The sequence below is a fragment of the Calonectris borealis genome, chromosome 16, assembly GCF_964195595.1.
Source record: "Calonectris borealis chromosome 16, bCalBor7.hap1.2, whole genome shotgun sequence".
Lineage (NCBI taxonomy): Eukaryota > Metazoa > Chordata > Aves > Procellariiformes > Procellariidae > Calonectris > Calonectris borealis.
Genome location: NC_134327.1, coordinates 9,769,888 through 9,796,517, shown reverse-complemented (window position 1 = coordinate 9,796,517; position 26,630 = coordinate 9,769,888). Strand labels below are relative to the sequence as shown.

Below are 26,630 nucleotides of genomic sequence, written 5' to 3'. Positions count from 1 at the left end.
TACTGCAATGTCATTTTTACAGGGCAATTTTAGACATTCCATTTAAAGCAGGAGAGGTATATCTTCCATCAGTTAACCAATCTGTCAATTCCCCTTTAAACACCGGAAGACTTGCAAGTACTTTATATGTAATTATAGTTACCTAGGAAAATGTGCAAGTGGGTTAAAACTGTGTATACTGATGTTACAATCTAAGGTAGCAACAAACAGAAAAAGCAGAAGGACCCAATCAAATGACCGTTTATGCAAAAAGAGGAAATTGTTTTCTATGTTCAGGAAACATAGAACATTCACAGGGCCCGACTTCGCCCTCTAAGTGGACACATAATAATATTTAACAGGTCTGCATCAACTTTACCTGGGACAGAGAATATTCTGGGTACAGAGACACATTTGTGGTTCCCTCGGAGAGACCCTCGATTCTAAAGCTACTCCTTTTCTGATTATCACGATCTACTTGCTCCTTAATCATATCACTGGTAACATACACCAACGCACAATCAAGAAGAGCTTCAACAAATTCAAGAAAAACCAACTAGAGTAAAACAAACACAGTGATTAATTCATTAATTTTTCAAAATCGCTTCATTAATGGGCATATGTACGTGAGCAAGCGAACTCAAAAGTGATTGTGAAGCCTCACTGGCCTCATTTATCTACTCAAACATCCCTTCTTCTGAAAAAAAATTGAAAACAAATCTCAAAAAATTCAGGAGGTGATATACGGTGTTACATGTTATACAAGTCATTGAAATAAAATACTGCATAGATTTTTGCTGTATCTGGAGTTATGAGAAATTTCTCTAACAAATAACACACAATTATTGCTATTACCTAAAACGTTTAATTGCATACGATGCTTCCAGAAATCCCAAGAATGGGTGTATAATGAATCCTTTAGTAAGACTTATACTGTGTGTTCAGTTTATCAGATAGTGTTTAAAACAATAAATTCAATTCTGTAATTTACAATAGACCGTCGCCGAGTAAGAGCTAATTCTTTAAGGGTGAAGGCCCTCTATAGCAGGCCAGCTGTCAGGTAGCACAAGAGCCTTCTACAGTCACTACTCGACCTCGCTGAGGTGGCAGCACTTCACATGTCACTACTCAGGTTTCCTGGATCACCAGATTTTCACAATCAGTGGTTCACATCTCAATTATTGACCCATCTTAATATTTCCAGTGCATACCTTGGCAGCTGGAAGTGCTGAGATTCATCCCTACGCAATCACTGTATACACGTATTGTCAGGCAACTGCCCCACAGACAGAACTATTACTGGCAGCAGTCTCCTAGAAATGGTATTTCACCTTCTGGGTTACGGCACTCTTAATGAGTTATCTGCATGGTCATGTATGCTGAGACTGTACTAAGGGTAGGATAATAAGCAAAACATAGAAGTACATGAGCTAATCTAGAAGATATAGGCAGAACAAAGGAAGACAAAAATAGAGGCTCAAGTTTGTACTTTTTTTTTTCTTAATAAATTAATTCATTTTGCTCCTCTTCTAGCAAATAGGACAGTATTTGCAGCATTTTTTAAAAGTAATTTTAATTGTGCTTGCAGCAATCAACTATCATATGTTTTTTTGCATACACACCTCCTGCTCCAGGTTGGTATTACTGCTATCATGTAGAGAGGGACAATCTTTGACAAGTATTTCCACAAGTCTTGAAGCAGTTAATTGTTTGCTGAGAAGTTTAAAATCCTGGGTAAGAGTAAATGTTACATGTTAAAAGCACTTAAGGCATTCCCACATGGACCTAATCTAACTCCCTTTAAAGCCTGTGTCAAAATTTCTAGTGGTTTCAAATGATACTTCCACATACATAATTAACGACAGAATGAAATTCTGGCCCTACTGAAGTCAATGGGAATTTTTTGCAACAATGCAAAAACAGTGTTAAAAAAGAACTTGTGAAAGCTCATAAATAAAAATATAAAAAATTACAATTTTGCCATCTGATATTTTTATTAATTTTTTTCATGAAAAAAAGGCTTGGATTTAAGCAGTGACAGTGACCCAAAACCCAGGCATATCAATGGGAATTGTTTCCTAGCTTCAGTGTAATCTTGATCTGTCCCTGAACTACCGAATTTTAGTAAAGAATCTCATGTTCATCTTGCAGTATATTAAATTAATACATAATTAAAATGGTTTATTGTGTTATTTCAAAAGATGCCAGTCTTTGAGTTCTACCAGTAAGACATTTTTGTATATACATTTTACAGGATGGGGGCAAGGGGAAGAAGCCAGGAAAAAATATTTATATTCCCTTAAAACACATTTGTCTAAGATTTGATTATTTGAAATTATCAAGTACAAAATCAAAATTCAATCCTGCAAAAGTATATAAATAAGTTCTATAGAACAACTGTCCCTTTAATGTTTGTTGGACAGTTTGTATAAATAACATCGCCCCTATCTTCTGAACTGTGCAGAAGCAACAGGGAGTATTTAAAAATGCTCATATAAACTGAACAAATAAAGCGCATCTAACCACACAAAATAAAAAAAGTTGATTACATTCAACATCCAAAGAAAGTGCCTCATTTTCATTGTGGGTTCAAAGGGAGGTCTGGTACTCGGTCTACGAAAAGCTCTGTATATTTCCCAGCATTTGTCGATGTAGCTCATGGCAAAAACTGTACATCGTTCTTCAGAAAATAATATACCTTTAAAAATTAATTGGGAAAAAATAACAGTTACAATAAAACTGTGATGTATGTGGTACTAATTGATGAATTCTGCACAGCACAGAAGAAATACCACTACTTACCTTGGATATGACAGGCAGCGGGAATAACATTCCTGGACATCATTTCTAAGAAACACTTATGCAGATAAGGACCTTTATCTCTAGAATTGAAACAAAAATACTCTTGTCTGGGAAGACTCAAACTGATTACAGTGAAATAAATTTCACTAAAAGATGAAACTTACTTGTGCTCTTCATGATAGATATGAAATGCTAGACGAATAAGGTAAGATAAAAACGTTCTGAACAGTAAAGTCTCATGTGGACAATGTATCTCCTCAAGTGGTGTTTTATCACCTAAAAAATTTGACAAAATAAATCTTGATTGCTATCATGTACACTAAAATGCTTATAGGCATATTGACTTGTCAGCCTTTCTTATCCTCTCCATCTCTACCTATCACAGTGTAACAACACTCCTGGAAGAATCAGACCAGGTACAGCATCGCTTCCAAACAAGCAGGTCAAAGGGGAACTGTCCACCTATAGCTGAATCTTACCAATTTTCCTCTTTCTAGAAAAGCATCCACTCAGCATATAGGAATGAAAGGGGAAGCAAACTTGGAGTTAAACCCTTCACATACTAGGGATGCTGCAGGGCACCCCACTGCAGGTCTAAATGGAACTGATTGATTAACTGGCTCTATGGAAGAAAAAAAACATACTACATGCAAACCGAAATTAAGAGCACTGGAAAAAAAAAAGAAAAAGATTTGTGTCTTCTAGTTCTCTTTCTCAGACCTCTTAAAACTACATGTAATAGTAACGGCAAGACCAGGGGTGAATACAATTTTTGAACAGATGGCTCTTTAGAACAGTTTTTAAGTAGTATTTTAATTTTCTCACTTAAGCCTTTTCTCACCTGAAATGCCTGGAGAAGTGTTAATGCATCCACTGAGAACTCACAGGCACAGAGGTATTCATTCAGGGCCACTTAACGACCAAGTTGAGCCATCAGTAGAACTTGCCACTCCAACTCTCCACAGCTTACTATTAAAATTCCTAGATTCTAGACCCCGATCAACAGAAATACAAACCACTCAATATCCGATCCATTTCAGCAAGAGTTATGTTGGAGTGATGAAACTGGCAGTCCTTCAGAAATCTCCAAAATTGGAGCTTAGTCATGAGGAAGGTGTTGTCAAGAGAATGATCACAGCCTAGGCTGCTGTAGAAGGTGTAAACTCTTCTCAGTTCTGTAATATGCCTCAACACAGCAAATTCTACCTAAATAAAGCAGGATATGTTTTCAGCATCGTCTCACAGCAAGTAGGGATTAGCTTCTATTGATTCTGTAACTGGCCATATAATGCTTTTGATCTTGTAACTTCGAAGAGCATATCCCTGGCTAAGTGTTCATGAGAACATTACTCAAATGTAGTTACAACACAAATTTTTCGGTGACTGATAAAAATAAATTAGTCTCTGTCAGCAGACAAACCTCACAGTAGCTAAAGGTAGTTGCTGAATGCCCTTCCAGATATGTTAACATATTTTTTATTGTCTTCTAGTGGAAGATCAGGAAGAGGCAATACTGTCTATTCATTCTTTTTGCTTTTCTGTTTTCGTGGCCTTCAGATTTTCAAATAATTCTTTAATGGCAAGAGTTACTTTAATACAAATAAACCAGAAATAAAATAATATGAAACACACTGCGGGGGAAAACTGAAAATATCAAACAGTAGACTCTTACTTGTTTCACTTCTTCATGTCTCTCTTCCCTTGGCAATAAGTCAAGCAGTGAAGATATATCCAACTCAATATTTGATCCCAGAATAGAAGTATTTTCTGAGCCATTAATGATAGTGATGTTTTCTACCGTGCAAATAAAATAAATTAGAACAAACTAAAATGAAGTTTAAAAAAAAATATATATATACACACACAGAGGGAAAATAAAACATATTATTCCTTCTTATCTTACTGACTTCAAACTGAGAATAATAGACTCCTTTATAGTGAGGAGTAGAGATTTCATAATCGGAAGCATAACAACTGAAGAGTAATTTTGTCAAATCCAACCCCTAGCCAGAAGGAAATGCAGATATTACATAAGCTATGAAGCTTTTAGACAACAGTGTTCCAAAAGCATTATAAGATGTAGTGTGGATGTGTCATTCAACTCAAAGTGTCATGCACAGGAAACAAGCAGCATGGGAGCAAAAGTAATTAATTATTAAGGTAACTCCCACCTTTATCAAAGTTCTTTGAAGAAATACGTCTGGCTCCTGAGTAAGTATGAACAGCTTCACATTATAGCAAAAAGGAACAACAAAATGTGAACCGAGTAGAATTTGTTTTCTTAAGCTGCTTACCAGGGTCAAAATGACTTCCTGTACAAATGGCATTCAGCTCTTTTGCATTCGTTGCATCCACTTGAAAAGCAGGATATTCTACTATACGATCATCTATGAACTCTCCTTCATAAATATGACCATTCTTGAAGACAAACTTGCCCTATAGACAGATTAGTTTGATTAATTTCAATATAAATATAAATCAAAGATCAGAAAAAATAACACTCTCAATCAAATTTCCTTTTAAGAATCTTGGCTAAAATGCAATATATGAGATAAAATAAAGCAAAATAATTTTTCCTACCCTCTTTTATAAAGTACTTTATTATCTGTTAATTAAAGTACACTGCCAGGATGAAGAATTGCCTATATATCTGTTTGATTCTGAAAAGTATTTTGAGGAAAAAAAACATTTCGCCCCCCCATATAGGAAGACTTGTTTGCAATCTTTAGTTTGTATAGGTGGCACCCTGCTCACAGGTTTTTTTAAAACGTCTGTTAATGTGAGAACACCTCTGTGCAAGGATAGCTTGAAATCCATTAGCTCATAGTGTAAAAGTACTGACCAACCACTGCAAAAATCAAGATGCACCTATTGCACCGAAAATCTCCACAGTAAAACGTATTTCTTTATACACGCAACACACATCTAACCACAGAGTCCAATCCATGGCCCAGCAAGGTCCTCGGAAGGACTCCTGCTGCTTTCAGTGGACTCTGCCTTTTATGTTGGGATTCCATCCACAACACAAATTGAATGTAGTTTTCCACACAGAAGTCTAGAGCTCCACTGTACAGAGCAGAATAGTCTCCTCTGATGGTGTCTGTAGTTTTGTCTCACTACTTGTCAATACTCACCTTGCCATGCTTCTTATTACAAACCCATTCACCATCGTACACTGCTCCACTGGCATATATGAACTTCCCATGTCCATGTCGTTCCCCATTTACAAAATCACCTATATATTCATTCCTTAAAGGATACTGAGATGCAGGCATTCTCTTCAAAAACCATATGTGGGTGCCATATCCATGCTGAAAAAAATGTGTGTGTTTAAAAAAAAACATCTCCAGAAAAGCTACAATTGCTACAGGTACGGACTTCTAAAAAAGAGAACCACCTAGGCATCTTTAAGAGTCACTGTTGGCAAATCTCTTAAGTAAAAGCACCCACTTGATAGCTGCAGTACTTCAAACCATCCATACTCATACTTCAAGTCAACTATACTCTACAAAGGTGCAAGAGAGAAGCACTCAGAGGATATACCAAATCAACACATACTTGAGCAAGCTCTACCAACAGGACTCCTAAAGACATCTTTCCCGCCTGAATCCTTTTGACTGTAATGCTAGAACAGTCAGGTGAGGAACACCCCACCAGACAGAGAGCCACGATGGTCCAGAAGCTGGACTCCTTGACAATTTTATGCAGAGTGAAAAGACAGAGGAAGTAGCTCACATTCTTTTTCCAACAGAATAATAAATGGAAGGAACAGAAAATGCCAGAAATCTTCTCCTTCCATCATAAAACTTTTACAAGAGGGAACAGTGTTGTCTAGTATTTTACAGATGACACAGAAGCAAATGGCCACATATACTCACGGCTGAAGTCATATCTCAAGCTAATTATAGTCACAAACATTAAACTTTTTAAACTTTTTTTTTTTGAAAAATGTTTATATTTTCCATTGGAGAATTAAATTACGATTTTGTAAGACTAAGTCAAAAGCCTTTTAAAAATTTGAATATTGCTAACATGAGAATCAACTTACAATAAACAGCATATTTCTACCATCTCAGCTGGCAAAAATCATACAAAGCTCCTCTGATATTGTACAAAACTCCCTACCTAGTTTTATCAGAGTAATGGACAGATGCTGAACTAAAGAGGTTGCTGGGAAAGAAATTAATACCTGTATGCCATACACCCACTGTCCCATATACTCTTGATTAGCTGTCAACCATCTCATTCTTCCTTTTCCATGACGTACATTTTTCTCCCACTGACCTTCATAGGTATTTCCAGACTTATAGCTGCAAGAAAACAATAAAAGTTAATCACTCATTCATAGTAAATTCTGAGCAGATCTTATGAAAGCAAGGTTTACGCAAAACTTCATTGCTAATAAATTTAGCATTTATTAATGCTAAATATAAGCAGTAATTTGAAAGTTGGCTCACTGTGACAGGGATACAGAGGTTTTATTGTACCCACTGTTTACCTCCTATTTTTAACTTACAAATCACTGTAAAAATATTAATCAGTTCTTTTTTCCAAAGAGTCTTCGCCATAGCTAATCAAAATATTCTTTTGTATATAATTCCACAAATAATTAATTTATTCATGAAAGCAGCTCCATCTGTTCAGGTCAATTGAGTTTATTTGGTTTTAAATGTTGATTTGTGGTTTACCAAAGCTGATTTTGGATTTTGTCTTTAGACTTCTTTCGTGGGAATGATCAGCAGAAATATACCAACAGATATAATGTAAGCAATAGAGGTCTATTTTATTATTATAAAGCACTTTGTACAATTATTCATTCCACTGCAGAAAGTACATACTACTATGAAATGGTAGCATTTGTATCCATTTTAAACAATAGGAGAAAGAGTATGATAATACATGTAAAATTAAAAAATACGAAGATAACAAGTGTTACGTTTACCATCTGATTCCCCATCCTTCCTTGACGTTATTTACCCAGTCGCCTGAATACCAAGAAGTATGTTCTTGATCATAATAAATGGTACCCTGAAACAAACAGTATAGTCAATTTAAACAACTAAATATTCATCTACATTAATAAAACATCGCATACAAATTATATAAGACACATAATTGTGTCATATATAATTACGCTACACGTAATTATGCTCTTACTTCTGGTCACTTTGAGACAATGTACTGAAAGCAACTGAAGTGATAAAATTAAATAAAAAAGCAACCTCTTTTGATAAATACTAATTAACACCTTAAAAAAGACCAAGTGTTCAAAAAAAAAAAATCATACTGCATTACATCAAAGTCTACCATGTTTTTCAAACCACTTGGAAATACTTTCAGAGCGCTAACTTTGGCAACTTAATCACAGTAGTCACTCTGAGGTAGATCCGTTTTCTGACTCATTCAGAATTCAACTTCCAACAGTAGGTCTACAGCATTAATTGTTCTGTCTTTCTCTATCTGATAGCTTCCTCTCAGAACAAACTGGACAGACCATTGCACTGGTGACCATCCACAACAGCCTGTGTGATTTTAGTGTCTCATTAGTGACATAGAACAAAAAAACGTGATTAGAATGGATTTTCCTCACATGCTGAGCATCGGTCTTCAAAATGTCAGGCCCAGAAGAGTGTCTCAATCTGGATACACACAACGGAGACAGATAAAAGTACTACTTGCCTTTAAAAGTTGGAACTAGATGTTACTTACACTAGATAAGGCAGTCTTAATTGTAATTAGCATACTTTGTCCGCTTAACACATTTGGAAGGTGGGATCACTTTGTCATTACTGGAAAGCTAATTGTTCTGTCATCATTACATGGCTACTGATGCAGTCATCAGTTTTGACTTTGTCATCATCTACTTGGAGCAGCATAAAGGACAAACCACATAATAGGCCAATTACTCTTTTAGGATACCGTTCATGTCTTCCCCTACGAACAAGATCCCATCCCAATTGTTTTAATTAGCATTCACGACATCAGAGAAGATCCTTAGATAAAACGGATCTCTACATAGCATAAGACCATGCAACGGCACAAAACATTTTTGCAAAACCTTTCCACAAGAATGCTTGCTGTTCTACAAGATAGACACCCAAGACCATGCTCTCATTTGGTGTTACTTACCTTTCCATGTCTTTTGCCTTTACACCAATAGCCAATATAAGAAACAGGACGAGTACCACTTCTGAAAACTCCAAATCCATGCCTAACTCCATTCTTGATTGATCCTTCATAAACGCTGCCATCATTCCATGTATAACGGCCATTAAGCATCTGCACATTCTTAACAAATGTTCCCTAAAAGATTAAATTACAACATTTAAAAAATTAAAACTCAGTGTTCCCCAACTGTCTAGGAGAAATCAGGCTTGCGATTGAAATCACTGCCTTAGTTCTGCAGTTGCCACCCATACTGTACCAATTACTGCAACTTATCTAGATTCCTTGAATTTGCACATCTAATTGGCTGCAATTGTGTTCAGTTATAAGTTAAATTGCACTTTACCTCGTACTTTACTCCATCAGCCCATGTGTAAGTCCCTTGTCCATGCATAAGCCCTTCAGAAAACATGCCCTTCAAAATAAAGAGAACGGCATCATTTGCAAATTTATTCTTATAATTGAAGCCTACAGTTGAAGTGACTGTAAGATTTCAAAACAATGACATATTAATTCTCCCCCAACTACTAGTTTCAAATGAAGTTTTAATGTCAGAAATCAACAGAGCTTTCAATGCTTACACATTCTACGCGCTCAACCTCCACCTACATTAAGAGAAATAGCCTGCCTGTTCTAGAGAAAGAACTTGATCCACTACTTTTTTTTTTTAATTTATACACTCACCTTATATGTATTTCCCCCCTCAAAATATGCAAATCCTTCACCCTCATACAATCCATGGACTTTTTCACCTTCATAGCTACAAGGAAAACAAACTAAAGATGAAGATTTCAAGTCACTGCCAGTAGACCTAAGTCACAACAGACATAAAATAAATGACCTTTGATTTACCATAGTCTACACATAGGCCAGTTGTTGCATCTTGTGCAGAAAAATGAGTTACAACAAAATTTCCAATTTTTTGCACCTTCCTTGTAATATTTCACGTAATTGTTGTGTTGTCTCAGACCCGTATTTCTTTCAATTAAGAAAACAAAGCACACTGGTAGCATTTACCAGCTTACAACCAGGCAACCGGGTCAGTATGTGAAACATTACATATAGTCCCCTTGAACTACCAAAGGATTTGGTTAATACTGCCATTCACGTGTTTCCTCAGCTTAGGGTATTTTTAAGGGATATGAGCTGCCCTAAACATTAAAAGGCAGCAACTGCTGAACATTAAATGACTGATCTGTATTTTCTTCACCAATTGTCTGTTACTTGGACAAAACTTCACTGTAAGTGAGCAAGCCAAAAGAATGAGGCTTTTGGCAAGCAGAGAGCACCAGCAACATTCTAGGATGCAAGAAGGCAGCAGAATTCCACGTGTATCAGTCTCGCAGGGTGTCATGGCTACTAGGTCTGAATATCCTGATTCACTGCCTCAAATCAAGAGTTAAATCTGTGTTTGTATGACACTGGGTACACCAGATATACTTAAATGAGAATTCTTAACTTCACTGATGTATTTGTAACAAGCATACCTTTTTACGATAACTTGAGTAAGAACAGGCTCCTCGTAGTATTGAGGAACATCTTGGACTGGAGGTTCTTCTACCTCCTCTGGTTCTTTCTCTGATATCACTGGATTTGCCTGTGTTTCTTCCACCCCATTCACTAAGGTCTGCAGATCTGTCAGCTTTGTTGAACTACTCTGAGCTGTAATATCTTGTCCAAGAATAGGAGGACGTACAGTTTTTTCTGCCTTCTTGCCATTTTTCTTCTTATCCTTTGCCATAACTACTGAATTGTCTCAACGTGTATTTTCCTTCTGAACATTTACTGTCTCACGTAAAGATTTTTTCCCCTATAATCTATTTGATAAAAAAAGAAAACCAAAACATCTAACTACATGAAAAACTATCAATCTTTTCTTAATTATTACATATGCATGTATTTTAAGTTATTTCTGTAATAACAGTTCCTCAAGGCAGTGGTTTCAGCTTGTGGTAGGCAGACTGCAGGGCTAACAGGAAGCGATGCCTGTGAATTACCTCCAAGAAGTCCATCGAAACCACTGTGACAGAAGTGTTGTCAATAGACTTACTTTTGCTACACGGAGGTCTCCATCTTTACTAGAAGATTTTTAGGTGTCTAGATTTGATCATGTGAAAATCTGAAAACCATTTCTTAAAGGTATGAGTTTTGTGAGTTTCTTGAAAGTTACAGCCGCACTAGTATTATTAATTTGCTTCAAAAAGTTATGAGTTGCAGATTGAACCACAACAGAATAAACACTATAGCTTATAAAAATATTTTGCCAGTTAAGAGCTACTTGAAGGTTACAGGACTGCTTGAACAGCTGTAATCACAATTCCCACTCATTTCATAGACTGATCATCACTGCTTTGTAATACAAGAATCAAATCCGCGTGCTGCAGTGGAGAGGGCTGACAGGGACAGCCTCAAGCAACCGCCATGTTCTCACCACTGCCTGCTTCCAGCCAGCGCCTCCTTCCACTCGGGCGACCACAGTACCGGATCAATTGCGCTCAGCCTGCGCGAAGGGCCCGAGTGGGAGAGCGAGGGGCGGCGAGGGAGCCCGGTGCTGGAAGCCCTTCCGCCCGCAGGGCAGCGCCGCCACACCCCGCAGCCCCCCGCTCCGCGCCTCACAACTGCCGCCGCGCTCCCCGCGCCGCGCAGCCGCAGAGCGGCGATGGCTGCCGTAACCATAGCGACCGCACCGCACCACCCCCGCAGGCCGGCGAGGCACCACCCCGCCGGGGGCAAATCCCACGGCGGGTCCCCTCCGCGCTGCCGGGGACGCCCCACGCTGCGTTCAGGGAAGCGACCTCCCCGTTGCCCCGCGGAGGGCAGTGCGCCAGTAGCCAGGCTCGCCCAGCCTGAGGAGAGGCTGTCCTTCGGCTCGCTCCAAGTCAGGAGATGAACTCTGCGTCGCACAGGACCAGCGGGAAACTGCCTTGTCTGGGTTCAGTACAGAAGCCGTGGATGGAAAATACCGGTTAGCAGGCGTCGCACGCGTTCCACGCTGAACACAGACAATTTATTCATGGCCCTTGGCCGCTTCCCACCCGTACACGCGACGGCTACAGACAGGGTGCACGCGGCTTCTGCCTAAGCCCACCAGGTCAGCCGCGCAGCTCGGAAGCGGCACGTGCTGCTTTGTGCCCCGGGGTAAGGGCAGCAGCACCACGGCCGCAGCGCTCCGTAAGCGGCAGATGGAGGTGCTAAGGAAAAGGCATCAATACATACAAAGATTTCTTAGGCCAAATCTTGGTCCTACAGAAATGGAAGAGCTTAGCTATTTGTTTTAATGAATTTGTGATTCAAAAAGACGATTTTCTAACTATTTTGATTCTACTGAGATAGAATTTGGACTGACCTGATCGGCAGTGCCTGGTGAGACAGCTTTTTTTCATTCGTTCTCAGAGAAGGAGTCCCTGTTCTTGAAAAAAAATGTTTGGAATGTGGATGGGAACAATGCTAATTAAAAATAAATATGCCAGATGAATTATTCTATTCAAGCATTAAACACGGATGCCAGTAAATCATTAAATGCAATATTAACGCTTGAAGTAATTATCTAATGAAACCCAGCTTTAGTATAAGTAAAATAAAAATTTTCACTTGTATATCATTTACAGTTTCTTTAAAATTATCATATACAGGATGTATAAACATAGAAAGTTAATGTTTGTTTTACGGCATTACTAAAGACTTAAATTCACATTGCACTTAATTTTAAGAATCAGTGTATTTGCTATAAATGAGGTTCACCTACTCTTGATCTTTTATATATAAACATTTATATTTATTTTTTAAAAGTCTTGCTTGCAAAAATAAGTAATACACACAGTAATTGCAATAAAAGAACTGTTCTTTACACATGAATTCCAGTACGTCGATATTGTTGACTTGATAGGAGTAACAATGAAACCCTGCTGAATGCCTTTAAGTGTTACTGTCTTCAAATCTGAACACTGGCTAAAATTTTTTTACTCAAAATAAGAGAGTCATGATAAAAGCTCAAAATAGTGCCAAGAATTAAAATAAAGAACATTCATAAACAGAAACTGACTTATTCTGCTGAAATCAAGTCTAAACTGACTATGTGTCTCATAGTAGGCCTTCCATGGGGGCAGTTCCAGGGATGCTCAATCTCACCCATATGGGTGATCAGTTTTCTCATTTCCTGCACATTCAGTGCAGTTCCAATCATCACCTGCAAGGAAAAACAAAAAACCCAATTATTATTTTCTTTCTCCATATTGACAACTGACACAGATAAGAGCAGTACTTCGGCTACTACAGCAAATAAATACTGTGCAAGACGTTAAAAGCGGAAAGACCTACAAGATGAACAGAAGACAAAATACAGCTAAGCATGTTTGTAGTTTGAAGCAAAATAAAAAACTACCAGAAATTTTTCCCAAGTGACACTAGACAAAACCACAAAGAACAAAATGAAGGATATTAGCTGTTGACACTCAATAGTAAAGAAACTTCCCCTGCAATATATATATAGATACAGCCACCTATAATACAACAGAAAATAAGGTATTTATTTGAAAACAAGCGTCAAGTGCTGTACTTACGGACTTTCTGCAAGCTCGAGAAGCAAACATCTGTCTGACCCTGGAGGGCCTACACATGACTCCAGGGCAGTCACTTAACATGAAGATCAGTTCATCTATGTCTTGTGGGCCAAAAGTCCAGTTTTTGCTTGTTGGCAGCGATACCAATTTAACTCTCTGAGTTACAGGAGCTGAAAGATTTGCAGTATTTAATAAAGAAACAGAGCACTACAGCAAATTACTTTTTCTTGAAAGAAAAATTGAGAAACTACTTTGATATATTGATATGATGTAATCTGCATATATGCTAAGGTTTGAATTTAGCCTTTTGATGGACGTTATTAACTAACCGAAGTGGTAACTATGGCAGATATCCTTTTAACATTAACAAAAAAATGCTTGCAAACTTAAAAGCAGATAGATCTAATTTCTGACAAACCCTTCAATTTCAAAGAACAAATGGCTTATGAAGCTATTTTGAGGTTATGTGATTACAAAATAATTCAGGATTTTTGTTGGTAAGGATTGATAATTAATAGCATTTTGGACAAAAATTTGAGATTCTGGAATGAAGAATATGGAAAAAAATCTGTGACTTCCCAAATACCAGAGTGGTACCACTTTCATTATCCTTGCTGTATAAGGAACAATAAGGAGCTTGCAGGTTACGCAATTTGCTCAAAAGCACCTAGCAAGTCAATGCTAAAGCCATAAGGAAAACCAAAGAACTGGTGGCTCACGGCTTAGACAGGTGCACTCTTCGCTGGGTAAAAAACTGGCTGGACCCAGACAGTTGTGGTGAATGGAGTTAAATCCAGTTGGCGGCCGGTCACGAGCAGTGATCCCCAGGGCTCAGTTTTGGGGCCAGTCTTATTCAATATCTTTATCAACGATCTGGACGAGGGGATTGAGTGCTCCCTCAGTAAGTTTGCAGGCGACACCAAGTTGGGTGGGAGTGTTGACCTGCTCGAGGGTAGGAAGTCTCTGCAGAGGGACCTGGACAGGCTGGATCGATGGGCCGAGGCCAATTGTATGAGGTTCAACAAGGCCAAGTGCTGGGTCCTGCACTTGGTCACACCACCATACAACACTACAGGCTTGGGAAAGAGCTGGAAAGCTGCCCAGAGGAAAAGGACCTGGGGTGCTGGTCGACAGCCGGCTGAAGATGAGCCAGCAGCGTGCCCAGGTGGCCAAGAAGGCCAACAGCATCCTGGCCTGTATCAGAAATAGTGTGGCCAGCAGGAGCAGGCAAGTGATCGTGCCCCTGTACTTGGCACTGGTGAGGCCGCACCTCGAATTCCTGTCTTCAGTTTTGGGCCCCTCACTACAAGAAGGACATTGAGCTGCTGGAGCGTGTCCAGAGAAGGGCAACGAAGCTGGTGAAGGGCCTGGAGCACAAGTCTTATGAGGAGCGGCTGAGGGAACTGGGGTTGTTTAGTCTGGAGAAGAGGAGGCTGAGGAGAGACCTTACCGCGCTCTACAACTACCTGAAAGGAGGTTGTAGTGAGGCAAGCGTTGTCTCTTTTCCCCGGTAACAAGTGATAGGACAAGAGGAAATGGCCTCAAGTTGTGCCAAAGGAGGTTTGGATTGGACATTAGGAAAGATTTCTTCACTGAAAGGGTTGTCAAGCATTGGAACAGGCTGCCCAGGGAAGTGATTGAGTCACCATCCCTGGAAGTATTTAAAAGACGTGTAGATGTGGCGCTTAGGGACATGGTTTGGTGGGCATGGTGGTGTTGGGTTGACGGTTGGACTCCATGATCTTAGAGGACTTTTCCAACCTTAATGATTCTATTTTATTCTATTATTTACCAATGGTATCTATTAATTTAAAATTTCTAAAATTTATCATTTGCCTGCATCTAACCCTGCTGGGACCAGCAAGTGTACTAATAAAACAAAAGGATTTTAACGTAATACTTCCAGAAAATACACATCCAGTCATATAGTCAAACAGTGACTCCAAAGAGTCTTCAGAAATTTCTGTAAAAAGCTGGTGAGATAAACACTCTACAATGTTCTGTTAAATAGTGCAAAGAGACCACAGAATTATAAGTCTTAAAAAACAAACAAACCATATACTACAATGCATATTAATTCAAAGTTTCTAATAACTACCAAAAGGGATTTTTACATAATAAATGAGATTAAACTGTTGAACTTTTTTTTTAATTCCAGCAATTCTGGTCCAAACTCACCATTTTCATTTATGACAAAATCAAACCCATTTTTTCTGAATATTTCCAGGTTTTCAATCAATACAGTTTCATTTACAGCTGTTAAATTGAGATTTTGAGGCCTGAAAGAGAGAGAAAAATACCATATTGCACAGGTATATAGTGCAGACCACTTAAGATAGGTTTCAGAAGCAACCTAAAGATACTAATACAAAGCTCTCTACTAAACATTTCACTTCGCTTTGTTAAAAAAAAAAAAAAATCTCACTACTGAGCAGATCACTTCCAAGTGTTACTCAGCAGAGTTAAGCCAGTTGGGCAGCACTCCCTGTTGCAACAGCAGTCTCCAGTATCCTCGCTGTATGACCACGCTTACCAAAAAGTGGGTTGCCGTGTAAGTCCACTGTGAAATCTGTTTGACCACTGACTCGCTGCATAGCTATAACTGGTATCTGTGGAATTTATTTTTCATGTGAAGATTGACTCTTTGAAACACACAATATAAAAACAACTTTTGTCCTAAGTGTTTTGAATGTGTGAAATGCTACATAAATATAATCATAGATATCCTTCTCATACATTGAATTAAACTTAAAAAGTATTATTGTTAAAACAATGAAAATACTTACACTATCAGCTTCTGACCTTGAAGAACAGTGTGTTGTTGTAACATCTCAAAGTTGTATTTCTCGTCAGTAGCATGTTGGTCAATTATGAAAAGATCCGAATTCAACTTTGCTATTATAAACCCTAAATTGAACTGGCCAATGATTTCCATTTTTGCAAACATTTCTTTACTGCATATAGAAAATGTAAACAGATTATAAATTATACTTCATCAGTTACCATGTTAGACTAAAACTTAAAAACATCTTTTTCTCCCCTGCAGAACACACGTTACATTTAAAAAAAAAAAAAATTAAAAAATTTCATTTAAGCAGGATATGAATGTGAAAACGTAGAGTTATCTGGAATCTGCTGCTGACTGATGAGGCCATTTCTAGCAGAACACAATCCATCATTAAGACAGGACTTGTTCAGGATTCTCCCATTTTAAATACAGCCACTGGTAGTGATAAAATTAGAAACGGGTAGTATGGTGATAGTCCAAGTGAATAACACTGAAGGCAACATCATGATTTTGAAGTAAGGCAGCTGATATATTTGCCTTCTTTTCACAATTAGAAGACTTTCCTAACACTTTTTTTTAATCCAAAATTAACAAATAATACACTTTTACTGCCCAGTGACCGCCTGAATATAACTTATTTTCACAGCCATGTCTCACCAAATTTCAAATTCACATGAGGAGGAAATATGAGTTATGAAGTCTTTTCAGAGTGTTCTTATCTGGCATGAAATTTGGTGTTTCTCTGACTACACTGCGAATTACAAGTCTGAAGTAAGCCATATCTATGGTGTTTGTAGCTGCCTTTTTAGTGTCTTTTTTCCACATTCCGTTCACACTTACTTCAAATAGCTGCTCTGTCAGGTAAAATAACTTGTCAAATGGACATTTTAATGGCGTATGTTAAATAAAAGATATATCCAAAACTAACAGGTAGATATAAGCCTCCTGCCCACCCCCCAAGACAGATCTTGTATTTTTCCTTAACTATTTTTATTAATCGATGAATACAACGTGTTAAGAAGGTAAAAATACCTGATCTCTTTTCTTAATTCATCTTCTGCTACTTTATTTTCTCCAGGACTAATTTTTGCTTTAAATCTTCTGTAATTTTGTGTTTCTGTACTTTTCTGTTGTTGCTGTATTACCTTTTTTACCTTTTCTGCTAAAACCTTCATAGAGAATTCAAGCGGCACGGTTTTTTTTTTAACTTCCACCAGTACATCAACACTTGGCATATAGTTCCTAGTATTCTTCACTTCAGGACATTTACCTGCCTTGAAGTCATTTGCTTTACTTTTAAAGTTTCTGCTTTTAAAACATTTTACTCTTGGGGAAGAACTATTGGCTTCTTGAGGTAACTTATTTTGATCAGTCCAGTCATTCACTTGATTTAACCTATGTTCAGTGCCCAAGACCTGAACATCACATTCCAATGATTTCTCACTACATCCAACAGTTTTAAGACATTCATTCTGAAGTTGTTCTTCTGAGCTACAGAATTCTTCTTCAGGAGGATTAATTACACTTTCACTATTGATGCAGCTCCCAGGTTCTGGTGTACTACATCCGGCATCTGATTCAGAAGTGCTACAGAATCCAGAATCTGCATTATCTTCTAATTTTCTCAAATATCTGCTTGGAATTGACATCTTTGAGTCCATCTTGTGAAAACTCTCAGACTCCTTACTCAAGACAGCCTTTTGAGTCTTTATGATACTCAAAGTGGTATCAAGTGACATTTGTCTAGGGGAGCTGTGCTGCTGTTTTACCTTTTTAGGGCTTTGAAAATTACTCTCTGTCGTTTGATGGAGAGAGAACGACTCCCTTAATCTGGCAAGAGTCATTATTCTTTTTCCTTCACCACTTGGATTTTCAGTCTCAGAGTCAGGCAGCATTTCTACCTGAGGCTTTTCTGTCTCTTCAGGAAGCGTCTTCTTCAAGTTGCCTAATAAAACCAGAATAAAAAATATTTCAAGATTTTAAGTTAGCTGGAAACATGAATTAAATGATATGCTTTAGTAATGGGAACGAAAAGAGAGGTAGAAAAATAGCAAACTCCTCAAAGGAGCCCTTAAGCTTCAGACAATGACTAAGTATGGGGCTGAAATGCATGAATATCCAGCTGACAAGCAGTTACATCTTTAAGAAACTTAATGGTACTTGTGTGAATGAATTTGTAATCTCTTTTTAAACTGGAACAGCAATCAGTACGTTTATTTATATTATCAAAAGAGTTTAACGACTGAGTGACAATGAAAAGTGAACTGCTCTTACACTTTAATGGTCACTATAAAAGTCTGTTGGCAAGGTGTTAAGGAGCTGGCACAATAGATACTGTTATTTAAATTAATCTTTAGTAAAATACATGTCGGACTGACAATCTATGAGGTTGAAGTCCTCCAATTATCTACAAATCACATAAACTACAGGTAAGAATCAGGCTACAACTGATTCTATACATCAGTAAAAAAGGAAATTAGAAGGGGTTCTGTTGAAAGAAACAAGGAAGATGAGGTGGTGTTAACACAGAAAAGCAATTTTGAAAGATCATACAGTCACAAGAGAATCAGCAATTTCTGTAGTTATCATAAAAGAATCAAAGTTCAAAATCCAATAAACTCGTACTCAAATTTCAGGTTTTATTTATGAGACCTTAACCATTCTTTCTCAAAGACATCTAAATAAAGGAAACACAGATCTCTTCCAGTATCTTAGCAGAAATCTTTTTCAAGCATTATCAATTAATTTTGTGTTAATTTTTTCCCCATAAAGTTGACTGTAAATCACTTAATAACTTAGTGTCCTCCTTTTTATTATTTGATGTCAATAACAATCGTTCAATGTAAGCAATACATGAAAAATCTGCCCTGAAAGGTGTATCAATTAACAGGCAGACATTTTTTTCATTTCTTCTTTGGGTTTTTAAAAATACATTATTCCATTTTCAATTCTCTACCATATTTCAGACACAAAATGTCCTACCTGCAATGTCCAGAAGTTTTTGATTGACATTCAGTTTGTTAACATCACTACCAAACATCTCCATCAGAGAAGTTTTTAAAATTGCTAATAAAAGCTTTTCCTCCTGAAGTAAAATTTGCCTTTTGTCTGGAGTTACATTGATGTCAACACACTCTAAAGAAAAAAGAAAACCAACCTTATTATAAATGAAAAATGAAAAAAAAAATTCGGCCCTTGGATCAAAGCTTTCTGCCCTTTCACTCTCCATTTTTATTTCACAGGATTAAAACCAAAGCCACAGTTAACATTCACAGTATGTAAATTAAACTTTGAACTTTCTCAACATTCCAGCAAACAAAACAGAAGCTAATTCTGTGCAATAACATGATACAAGTTTTCTTGTATTTAAGTTAACCACAAGACTGCCTTTTTCTCATCACTTGAGATAAGAAGTTACTTTTCAGTATAGAAAAAGTGGAGGGGGAAAGATGTGGAACTACTGCTAGACCCTCTCTCTCCTTCACCAACTGTAGATCAAAAAATCGCCACAGTGCAGGAAGTCATACAGATAAAAGTTGCAAAAGTCTCTAAATAAATACAGTTTATTCTTCAATGAAGTTATAGCCTTTACAGAAGTTAGTGAAAATTATTCATAACTTACCAGAATCTACACAAATGTTAAGGACAACAAATGGATACTGGTGTTTATTGTATAAGTGATACACTTCATTCACAAGCTTGACAACCTGCACAGAAGATGAAAAAACAGTAAATGTTAGTACTATTATCTTCTAATTCCCACCAATATGTGTTATTTAATCACCTTCAAAACAATTAATGTACTAAATCATATCTTGCATGACTGAGCTTTTGTTCACACAAATAGACACAATGAAGACAAAAACTTGACACACAGGAACTTGCAGCATCAAGCCACAAATATATGTATATATCAGCTATTAATCCAGTGGTTTTCAGAGAATGTTGAAAAAGGTAGCGCTGGTGATGTTAGAAAAATAAAAACCTCACCTTTGCTGGATCACATGGACGTTGGTTGATAAAGAAAAACTGTCTGTCTGTTGTACTCCTTCCAACACCATGATCACAACGAGAAATGAAGCCTGTAATACTGTTGAAAAATAATATAATAACAGTAAGGTACAATGGAGGAGCAAAGCAAAGAAATTTTTCTGACTCTGAGCATATTTAATGGAAGAATATTTTATAAGGAGCTAAAAGAAACACTATTATATAGCATCAGTAAATATGTATATGTATTTCCTCTCCCAATTCCTTATCTGACAAAGGCTAGATGATCAGCTCCAAAAAGGCATAAGACAATTGAAAAAGTAGCTTGCTCTGATTTCAAAAGAAGTGGCATTTGTAATTTTTCTGCTCTGAAAGCAGAAGAAGAGAGGTCGGTTGTGAACTGTCATTGGTCAGATACTGATGCATCTATTTGCTGATCTCATGTATAGTAGGAGATAAAAAAAGTACACTTCAAGAAAGTAAAGAATAAGTTACTTACACAAATTGATTCACATTCATCTCACACCATTTCTCAGTAACACTACCGAAGAAGTACAAGTATAAACAACAGATACAATTAATCCATCCAATTACTCAGAGCACTGACAAAGGTCACTGACATTCAGAAGATTACAGTAATATATAACTAACCAGGACACAAGGAATAGTAGTTTTGCTCTTCCCGCTCAACTGACTAGCAACATCTTAGTCCTGAATTAAATTTTTAAATCAAGTGATGGTCTTTCCCAAACTGTATACTAGTATCTACTATGCTGTTACTATTAACCACCACATTCTGGTTTGTTGGTTTTTTTTGTTTGGGTTTGTTTGTTTTTTTTTTTTTAATTTTGGGTTATGGTAAAATGCCACTTGCAACAGTAGTTTGTACTTTTCTAGTTACCTATAAAGATTTTGTGGCATGTCAGTAGCATTGAGTCCATATTCTTCACAAACAGCTTCATTAGGAGGTAGCTGAACAAAAGGCATGAGGCTCTGCAACTGAAAAAAAAAAAAAAGAAAAGGAAACAAAACATTAAGCATGTATAGATTTTTTCCTTCTATTTTATTTTTATTTATTAGCCTTAAAATTTATTTGATAAAATGGTAGGTTTTTCAAGTTGGCTGACCAAGTCAAATACTTAAAATACCCAAACCTACTACAGGACAGTAGCACTGCTTACCGAGAAACAGAAACAATGCCTTAATGAATGGCTGTTCTCATCCTTTGATATCACTGATTTTGCCTTAGTTATTTTGCAGACCCTTACTTTAAAATGTACATCGACAAAACAACAAAATGGTTAACACAATTTGGACTCTCCAGCTACATACATATGATTTAATCAAGTTTTATGCAAAAAGAGTAATAGAAGTTTCTTTTGAAAGAACAATAAAACTATTAGAAAAGATAAGTTATTTGAATCACAAGCTGCCTAAGTACAGATATGTTTACCACAAACATTTTCCCAGTCATGCCACTATTATTTTTCTGTCATTAGAGCATCTTCTACTGATTTTACATTTAAGTATTTGATATTATAAAAACAGGCTATAAGCCAAACATTCTATTCAGATAACACTGAATTTCCAGCTATGCTTGTTGCTATATGGCAAGACAAAATTAGATCTTTCATCTAGTCTTTCAGCCACAGCGTGAACAAGCTTTGAAATCGCTACATAGGCACTGTGAAGGGAGAAAGTGCTTATCAACAACCAGCAGCTATCAACCACTCAATATTCCTGGCGGTTGCAATATATGATTGTAGGAAGGATGTTTTAATGCTTTTTTTCATCTTTGCTTTCTTCTAGAGGATAACAATTATTTTTATAGCTATTATTTAGAAAGCACCACAGTCCACACCTCTACAGGGGCTGACTGCAATCCCATTTAAAGGTTAACCAGAACGTTAATGAAACTTAGTTTCATAGGAAGAGGTTGACAAAGCTGGAAACACCTCAGTTTTCTATTCCCCAATTAAGACTTTCGCATCACACCATTTTTAGGATTTTTTAAATTGCTTGTTCTTGTGACATGTAGACCTTGGTGCCCATACTGTTTTTCAAAAGCACAAACCTTCATAGGCTTGCTGGCACAACAGCTCATAAAACTGGCTTCAGAGAGATATTAAGCAGTAACCCTATCTCCTAAATCATTTCTCTTCCATCAAAACTAAGCAGATTTAGAAACTTCAAGGGAATCCGTAAAGGCTGCAGTGTTTCTCCTTTTTCAACCCGTAGGGTGTGCTAGAAGTTAACACATGCTCCATCCTCTTACAGTTTTTAAAGATTTCCTATATCCCCCTCTATTTATTAGATATTAAAAATCTCTCTATACAGCTATATTATCTCTCTTTTCAATAATAAAAGTAATACCTGTTTTTGCCCAAATATTGCTCCGATGTTTTCCTTTAAACTAGGACTTCCAGTAGTGGATACCACAGAGCTTTTTTTCCCTTGGCCAACTTGATTAGTGCAGTTAATCCGCACTCCCTTTGAAACAATACAGTACGCCTGCAATACCTGGATCATTTTTGCATATTCCTATTAAAGAAAAAAGAAAGTTCACATTTATATGAAACATCTGTTTTTAAAACAAAAATGTACAAACAAAACATTCAATATTTGCAGGTAACACAAAAAGGGGGGGTGGGTTTAATATTTTTTCAAATCTTTACGAACTAAATTAAAAAAACATATGTGAAAAATAGTGTCTTGAAAAACAAACAGCATGTTTACAAGATTGATATTTAGTCATAACAGAGCAGTCCCTGATTTTAAAATACACAAAAGTGATCACGATATTGATTCTTTTCAAAATCTGAAAATTTGAGAATGTACCTTTAAAACCAATCACTGCAAAACAGACGAGGAAAGCATACAGAAGACTCTTTTTTGGGATATGACACTCCTTTGAATTAATAATTTCTGATCTAACCTACCTTTTTAATGTTTCTTTGAAATTCCTTATGCCGCACCGGCAAAGTATAAAATAACTGCTGTATGTTAACAGTCGTTCCTTGTTGTCGTGGAAAAGGAGTTTTCTGAGTAATTTTACCATTGTGATCAAATACCAAACGAGTCCCAACCTTTGCAGACTTATGACAGGTAAAAATGGTAACATCACTAATGGAAGGAAAGAGGCAACAGAATTACTCACTAAGCACTGTCGTTTCTTATCCATTCCTCACAACCTAATCAGGCATAGGAACTACATCAACACTGTTCATTTAACTAAAACACAACAACTAAACACATACCCAGAGAGTAGTGTAACATTTTCCTAGCTACAACGCAAACATTTTTATTTGTATCCCTTTCATTCTTCTCCTATAAAATGCAATGTTAAAGTTTGGTTTTGTTGGACACTATATTTCTCATACTAATACATAACAGCAGAATAGTCTTGATAAACAGAACTGTGTACAAAAGCTGTGCTATTTCAGATGTGTAGTTTGTCTGGTTGGAGTTTAAATACAGTTTTAATGAGTTACAGCCTAGCAAACACAACACTAGTGCTTTACATCAGAGGATCAAACACTTAGGCAAGTATACAGTTCCATCATGCAAAGATTTGCATACTTAAGTAACACCAAATTTTGAAGATAAAAGGACTAATCAGGTGCTTAGAATCAAAGAATAATTTCAGATGCTTAGAATCATAGAATAATTTTGGTTGGAAAGGACTCAGGATGTCATGCAACCTACTGCTCAAAATTGACCTAACATTAAGGAACTGGAAGTTTCCAAAGCCTCATTTTATCAATAATGGTAAACTGAAGAGTTGGCTTCAATTATTTTTGTGCATATAGTAATTTTCTACTGATAAGAAGTTTAATATTAATACCTTAATGCACACAGTGAACTCAGAGCTTCACCTCGAAACCCAAATGTTTCAACATGTATTAGATCAGAAAAATCTTGTATCTTTGATGTGTAATGTTTCAGAGCTGGAAAAAGATATTTAAAATACATATTTCACTTCAAAGTGACACTGGTCTATGCAAGTAAATTTTGCATGCATATCAAGAAGCAAAAAACTTCTGTCTTATTGATTGTATTTTACACCATTATTAGAGATAAAATAATTAAATACTTAATGTTTCCTTTCCCCTTTTCCTATAAGCAAGATCTCTTTAAAATCCTCAGATACACCTGTTACTCCATACTTACACCCAAAATTCAAACAGCATTATTGGTATATGCATTACAAGATGCCTCGGAGCAGTACACGGTACCTGCCTCTGCTACTGATGTATCTGTCACAGATTTTGCCCTGCAAGAAGATAACTGCAGTGCTGTGCTGTGCATGGTGTACAGCGGACAGGCATAAGCCTACTCCACTATGACCACAGTTGAGGAGGACTGAATCTACACAATCAGTGCAGCACTAGTCACCAGGTAACAAACTGAGTTAGTAGCAGCACCCCTGAACTTTCACTGTCCTGGAACAGTAGGAAAAAGAGTTTCTGAGGTACCATATACACACTGCGAACACACAAAGTTACTGAGTAATAACTGATGGTGAAAGAGATCCCTAGTCGTCATATGAAAAAAGAACCGCGAGTATTTCTCTTGCAATGGCTAGGTACATTTATCATACAGTATTGTTTCTGCTCCCATTTTGTGCCATTTAAAACTAGAAAATTTGACAGTCAGACATGCAATGTCAGTTCACTTTCAGCAAATATTCAAGTTTACAATTCACCTCTCAAAAGCAGTCACTTTCACAAAGCTTCACTCCTTCAACAACGACTGATGACTTAACAGGAATGAATCTAAATGGACATCTCTAGGACTTTCTTTTCTACAATTACTTCTATTCTTTGTTCCACTTAAATAAGCAATCAAATCAAAGACTACTTCTGAGCTACAAAAACTATAACCACAGTAGCACTACAGAAGTCCAGTCTAGTTTTGCCCAAGTCTTGCAGGTCACGCACGCATTACCTAAAAGCCGAGTATCAATTAAAAATGATATCAATTAAAATTTCCTAAAACTTAGGAAATCTGTTAAAAAAAAAAAAAGTAGCTTTCTCATTGAAAATATGCTTTAAAAAGGTCCAAATATAAATTATGAAAAAGATTCAACTTACTCAAGCCTTCAAAGTTTTCCTCTTCCACTCCACCTCCATTATCTGAAACCTCTATCAGTTCTGCTCCGTGATCTTTAAGTTTTATATCTACAAAATTGAGTAATAAAGTCTTTTAATTCTGTATGCTCATACACAGTATTCAGTATTAATTTTGTACTTGAAGTAACTTTACCAGGTAATGGTTTTCCATGTCAAGTTTGAAAAACAAAAAAATCCTCATAGCTGTCAAAAGTTAGGGCAATCCAATGCAAACCAGCCTGTACATGCAGACAGTTCAGCTTCATTGCACTTTTCCTGAACAGAAGTTTTCCCGGTTATAACAGCTATCATCCTGGCAGCTCTGGAAACTGCCTTAACCGTCTGCTAGCTTGAGGCCACCAGCTAGCAGAGCCTAATCACCACGGCTGTATAGGCCACATACCTTATTTAGTGTCAAAAAGGGCTACAAATAAAATAACACAGACAAAATCACGTGCTTCTAGGAGCCCAGCTGGAGCCTGGGAATCAAAATGCTTTATTTATCTGAGGTGTAAAATCACTGTAAACTTGGCCCAAATATTTGCACAGATTTGTAAATATGCACTCTGTTTTGAGGAAAAAGAAGTACTTTAGAAGTTTATGAAATTTTATGACATTACGACGAAAAGACGGTTACCAATGTTGGTAGCTCCAGCATCCAGGCTGTTTTCCACTAACTCTTTCACGGCAGTGCCAAGGTTCAGCACAACCTGTCCCGAACAGATCCGATGAACGGACTTACGGTCGATGGGCTTGATGGCTTTGGCAGACTGCAGGCTTGAAAGAAAGGAGGGACAGGAAGAAACATGGCAGTGTAAGGCAGACGGTAAAGGCTCGCCTCGCCACGCCTCGCCTCGCTCGCCCGTTCCTCTCAAGTGAGGGCAACCGATACCCCGGGCGGCCGCATCCACATGCGGAGCGCCCGAGAAGCCCCACAGGCTTCCCCGAGCAAGTCGGGAGCGGAGGCGGGAACCGAGAAGCCAGCGGCGGCCGAGGAGGCCGGAACCGCGCCAGCGGCCAGGGCACGGCCCGCTGCGGGGGAGCGAGGCCCCGAGCCTCCCGTGAGGAGCGGCGGCCCGGGCAGGGGAGTGCGAGCGAGGGGCGGCCCCCGCTGCCGCGAGCAAGGCCGGGGCCCGCTCCAGCCCGCCCCAGGGCAGGCGCTCACCAGGGGGCAGCCGCCTCCATCGTACTCTCCTCAGGATCCCCTTCCCGCAGGCTCCGCCCCCGCTCAGTCAT

The 26,630-nt window shown here is 37.7% G+C and overlaps 2 protein-coding genes across 3 annotated transcripts in view; both read right to left on the bottom strand.

The window, feature by feature from the left end:
* LOC142089131 (radial spoke head 10 homolog B-like) overlaps positions 1-10,721 on the bottom strand; it is a 22,763-nt gene extending 12,042 nt beyond the window's left edge. Inside the window, exons 1-15 of the mRNA XM_075165199.1 lie at positions 10,434-10,721; positions 9,631-9,706; positions 9,293-9,361; positions 8,911-9,084; positions 7,724-7,809; positions 6,971-7,091; positions 5,916-6,092; positions 5,076-5,217; positions 4,454-4,575; positions 3,798-3,987; positions 2,946-3,057; positions 2,782-2,861; positions 2,529-2,677; positions 1,602-1,709; positions 359-535 (exon numbers count right to left, since the gene is read on the bottom strand). Coding sequence (XP_075021300.1) covers positions 359-535; positions 1,602-1,709; positions 2,529-2,677; positions 2,782-2,861; positions 2,946-3,057; positions 3,798-3,987; positions 4,454-4,575; positions 5,076-5,217; positions 5,916-6,092; positions 6,971-7,091; positions 7,724-7,809; positions 8,911-9,084; positions 9,293-9,361; positions 9,631-9,706; positions 10,434-10,687 — 2,037 coding nt within the window. The 5' untranslated portion in view covers positions 10,688-10,721. The remainder of the gene's footprint in view (positions 1-358; positions 536-1,601; positions 1,710-2,528; positions 2,678-2,781; positions 2,862-2,945; positions 3,058-3,797; positions 3,988-4,453; positions 4,576-5,075; positions 5,218-5,915; positions 6,093-6,970; positions 7,092-7,723; positions 7,810-8,910; positions 9,085-9,292; positions 9,362-9,630; positions 9,707-10,433) is intronic.
* PMS2 (PMS1 homolog 2, mismatch repair system component) lies at positions 10,681-26,630 on the bottom strand. 2 transcript variants are annotated; one of them, XR_012676112.1, is made up of 17 exons: positions 26,560-26,605; positions 26,032-26,171; positions 25,377-25,463; positions 24,128-24,230; positions 23,223-23,406; positions 22,657-22,824; positions 21,185-21,282; positions 20,284-20,383; positions 19,916-20,000; positions 19,276-19,428; positions 17,326-18,238; positions 16,292-16,459; positions 15,684-15,784; positions 13,506-13,675; positions 12,989-13,132; positions 12,293-12,355; positions 10,681-10,763 (listed from the first exon to the last, which is right to left on the bottom strand). XR_012676112.1 is itself a non-coding variant. In XM_075165200.1 (15 exons), the coding sequence occupies exons 1-15, from the start codon at positions 26,628-26,630 to the stop codon at positions 12,989-12,991; spliced, it is 2,685 nt and encodes an 894-aa protein (XP_075021301.1). In that variant the 3' UTR covers positions 12,544-12,988. The 2 variants fall into 2 exon arrangements, 1 of the variants encoding a protein (XP_075021301.1); XM_075165200.1 differs by lacking the exons at positions 10,681-10,763; positions 12,293-12,355 and having other exon boundaries at positions 12,544-13,132; positions 26,560-26,630.